Source organism: Thecamonas trahens (genome assembly GCF_000142905.1).
Source record: "Thecamonas trahens ATCC 50062 unplaced genomic scaffold supercont1.10, whole genome shotgun sequence".
NCBI lineage: Eukaryota > Apusomonadida > Apusomonadidae > Thecamonas > Thecamonas trahens.
The window spans coordinates 121,433-124,993 of NW_013657670.1; the positions used below are offsets into that span (position 1 = coordinate 121,433).

The 3,561-nt window shown below is 66.6% G+C and overlaps 2 protein-coding genes across 2 annotated transcripts in view; both read right to left on the minus strand.

Moving 5' to 3' along the window:
- The window catches only part of AMSG_02714 (calmodulin), a 1,012-nt gene extending 828 nt beyond the window's left edge, over positions 1-184 (minus strand). The window contains exon 1 of the mRNA XM_013905100.1: positions 132-184. Within this exon, the coding sequence (XP_013760554.1) occupies positions 132-176 (45 nt within the window). The 5' untranslated portion in view covers positions 177-184. The remainder of the gene's footprint in view (positions 1-131) is intronic.
- Positions 185-192: 8 nt separating this feature from the next.
- AMSG_02715 (uncharacterized protein) lies at positions 193-3,191 on the minus strand (the record flags this gene model as incomplete). The annotated part of the gene is made up of 2 exons (XM_013905101.1): positions 193-249; positions 327-3,191. 2 exons carry the CDS (start codon positions 3,189-3,191, stop codon positions 193-195), a joined length of 2,922 nt encoding a protein of 973 aa, XP_013760555.1.
- Between the last annotated feature and the right edge of the window lie 370 nt (positions 3,192-3,561).

A 3,561-nucleotide genomic window follows, 5' to 3' on the forward strand; every position in this document is an offset into this window, starting at 1 on the left:
ACACACACACATACATACATACAAATGCACACATAACAATGACAACCACCATGAGTCTCCGCTCCCCTCTCCTTCGCTCCTCCCCGCTCCCTCTTCCCCCCGCTCCCTCTTCCCCTCTGCCTCCCGCATACCTGCTGCAGCTCCTCGCGCGCCTCAGCATCCAGGTCGTCCGCCATGTTTCTCCGGTAAGAGTCAAATGGCGACGACTGGGTTTGTGGCTCCTTTTGCCCGGTCCTCTCGGTCCTTGCCCTCGGCGCGCAAGGAAAACCAATCATTACTGCTGCTTGCTACTACGATGGCCGACTGCTGATGAACGGCGATGATACGTGTGGGATTGGAGAAGGCATGGGCGCGGGCGGAGTGCTCTCGTGTCCATGGCTGCCGTCGGCGGTGGCCATCTTCTGCTGAAGCAGTGCGGAGCGCTCGGCACGGAGTTGGGCGGCCTGGTCATCGAGCTCAGCTGCGCGAGCCTCGGCGCGTTTGGTATCAGCGGCAGCGGTATTTTGCGCCTGGAGCGCAGCAAGCCGGAGCGACTCGAGCTCAGCCCGCTCGCGGGCGAGAGCATCGCGCTCGGCGCGCAACTCAACTATCCGCTCCGACGACGCCGCGAGCTCGGCCCTCTCGGCTGCCAGCGCAGCCTTGCCTGCGGCGACTGCCTTGTGCTCGGCGAGAAAGTGCGTGTGCTGCTGAACGAGCTGGTCCTTGGTTGCTGCCAGCTTCTCACGCTCAAACCGGAGCGCTGCCCGCTCGGCCTCGATCTGATCGCGGTCGGCGGCGAGCGAGGCTCGTGACGAGGCCGCCTGCTCGTCGGCGGCCTCAAAAGCAGTTTTGGCGGCCTCAAGCTGAGCCTTTTCGCTTGCCAGCTGCGCCAGCTTGTGCTTCATCGACGCCTCAAACGCGGCCTTGGCGGCCTTGAGCGCCGCAGACTCGGCAGCAACCTTGTCCAGCGACGCCGAGACCTCGGGCCGTGCCGCCTCGAGCTGCGCCAGCTGGACCGACGCTTCCTTCATCCGCGTCTCAAACTTGGTCTTACGGTCTGCAAGAATGTCGGCCTCGGTCTGCAGCCGCACGGTCTCAGACATGACAAATCGCGACTGCGCTTCGTAGTGCTGCCGCTGCGCAAGGAGGTGCTCGCGCTGCTCGTGCACCAGGGCGAGCTCGTGCTTGAGTTTGGCATTCTCCTCCTCCATTGCCCGCCGCGATACCGCGACCAGGTCGGCTTCGCCGGCGAGCGCTACCCGTTGCGCCTCGAGCTCAGCAAGCAGCTTCTCGTACTTGGTCCGCGCCTGCAGATGTGCCTCGCGGTCGGCAGCGGCCTTGCTCGAGCTAGTCACCACCGATGCCAGTAGCTCTTGCACTTGGGCTGACGCTGCCGACGCCTTGTCCTCAGCTTCGGCTCGCTCGCGCGCCAGCAGGGCCCGAGCCTCGGCTAGCTCGTGGGCTTCCGTTTCGAGCGCGGCTTCTCTCGCTGCGAGCGCCTCGACGTGTGCAGCGGCTGCATTCTCCCGATCAAGAGCCTCGCGCTCGGCGGCTTGCGCTCGTTCTGCGGCACGCAGAGCCTCGGACCGCTCGCGTTCGGCGTCGAGCGCGGCCCTGTGCGCCTCAACCTCGGCGGCAGCCACGGACTCTTGCTGTGTGTGCAGCGCATGGCTCTGCTCATCCAGCGCTGCAAACTTGGCTTGGATGTCTGCAGCCCGATCGCGCATGGCCGCAGACGCCGCCTCCACCGCCTCCTGCTCGCGTAGAAGCACCTCGCGCGCTTCGGCCACCTCGGCCGCCGCCAGCTCGAGCGCATGCTCTCGGGTCGCGAGCGAGGCATTGCGGGAAGCTAACTCGCGCTCGGCCACATCTTGCTTGGCCTTCCATGCCTGCTGCTCTTCCCAGAGTGCGTCGCGGTCAGCGGCAAGCTCATCGCGGGCAGTGGTGGCTTGCTCGCGGGCGGAGTTGAGCGCTGCACGCAGCGACGCCAGTGCGCTTCGGTCGGATGCGATAGCTGCAGCAGCAGCTGATGCTGCCTTGGTGTCCTCGGTCGCCCGCGCCGCCGCCGCCGCCGCGCGTGCAGCTTCGTTGAACACGCGTCTCCGCTCTAGCTCCAGCTCGTGGCGCTGCGCCCGCGCCTCCAGCCTCTGGCTGTGGAGATCTGCGGTGGCGACAGCAATGGCGTCGCGCTCGGCTCGGGCACCAGCCACTGCGCGCTCGCGCTCGCGCAACGCCATCGCCCGCTGCGTCGCGAGCTCTTCGGCTTGGTGCTGGAGCGCAGCAGCACGGGTGTCGAGAGCTGCAGCTGCGGCCTCGTGCTCAATCTCCCGCTGGCTGAGGTCGGCGCTTCGTTTGTCGCATGCGGCTCCGCGCTCGGCGAGCTCGTCGGCTCGGCGGCTGAGCTCAGCGTCTCGCTCGGCGGCATCGGCCTGTGTCTGAGCCAGCAACGATTCCGCCGCAGCGCGAACCGTTTCAGCGTGAGCAAGCTCGGTAGCTGCGGCCTCTTTTGTCTCTGTGGCATTTGCGAGCGCCTCGTCGATAGAGGCGCGGTCGAGAAATGCGGCGTCGACAGCGGCCTTTTCGGCGTCGAGTGCAGACCGCTCGGCGGCGATTCGCTGGCGCTCCTCTTCCTCGGCAATGAAACGAGCTGTGCGCGCCGCTGCTGCTTCAGCGGCGGTGGAAGCGGCGACAGCGTCAGCGTCAGCATCGCTAGTGTGCAAGCTCTCGTTGTCGAGCGAGGCTAAGACGTGCGACTCGGCGGTGCCAAGTCGGACGGTGTGTGCCGCCTTGAGCGACTTGGTACGCCATGTACGCAGCACATCGTGGTGGGCCGGGACGTTGAGCGCAAGGACATCATCCCACACTGCCACCAGGGCATTGCGCTGCTGCCGCCAGGCCTCGACATCGACCTCGTCGCCGTGAACGGCAGAGCAGGCGAGGATCAGCGCCTCGCCGTCATCGACCACCTTGCTTGCCGCATCCAGCGCCGCATCCAGTACACCTCCCACCGCGAGCGCAAGCGCGTAGGTCGAGCCTGCATCCTTTGCAGCCACGACGGGATCAGGCGCATCCGCCGCTGCCCCCGCCTCATCGTTTGCCCACATCTTGAGCAGCCTCAGCTCATCGCGGACAACGGCAGCGATGTCCAGAAACGTGCCCAGCTCACCATCTTCATCTCGGCCACATGTCAGCAACTCCTGCCCATCCCCCATCCGTCCATCCGTCCGCCGCATCAACGTGAGCTGCTGCCTGCCCCCTCCCCCTCCCCCCCCCAACCCCTCACAGGCGACATACCACAACATGGGTGCCCAGCCCCAGAGAGGCCACACACACCCGCTCTGCCTGCATGCCACCGACCGACCAACTGTCTGTCCTGCGACAGTGAGAGAAGTGGCCGTGGCTATGGCTGCAACTGCGGCCGTGGCCGAGGCGATGCGGGTGCGGGTGGCAGTGACCGAGCCAGACAGGCAGCCGAGGGAGGACGGCGGGGAGGGGGGAGAGGGGGGGAGGGGGGAGAGGGGGGGAGGGGGGAGGGGGGAGGGGAGGGGGGAGGGGGAGGAGATGGCTAAGGCTAAGGAGGTT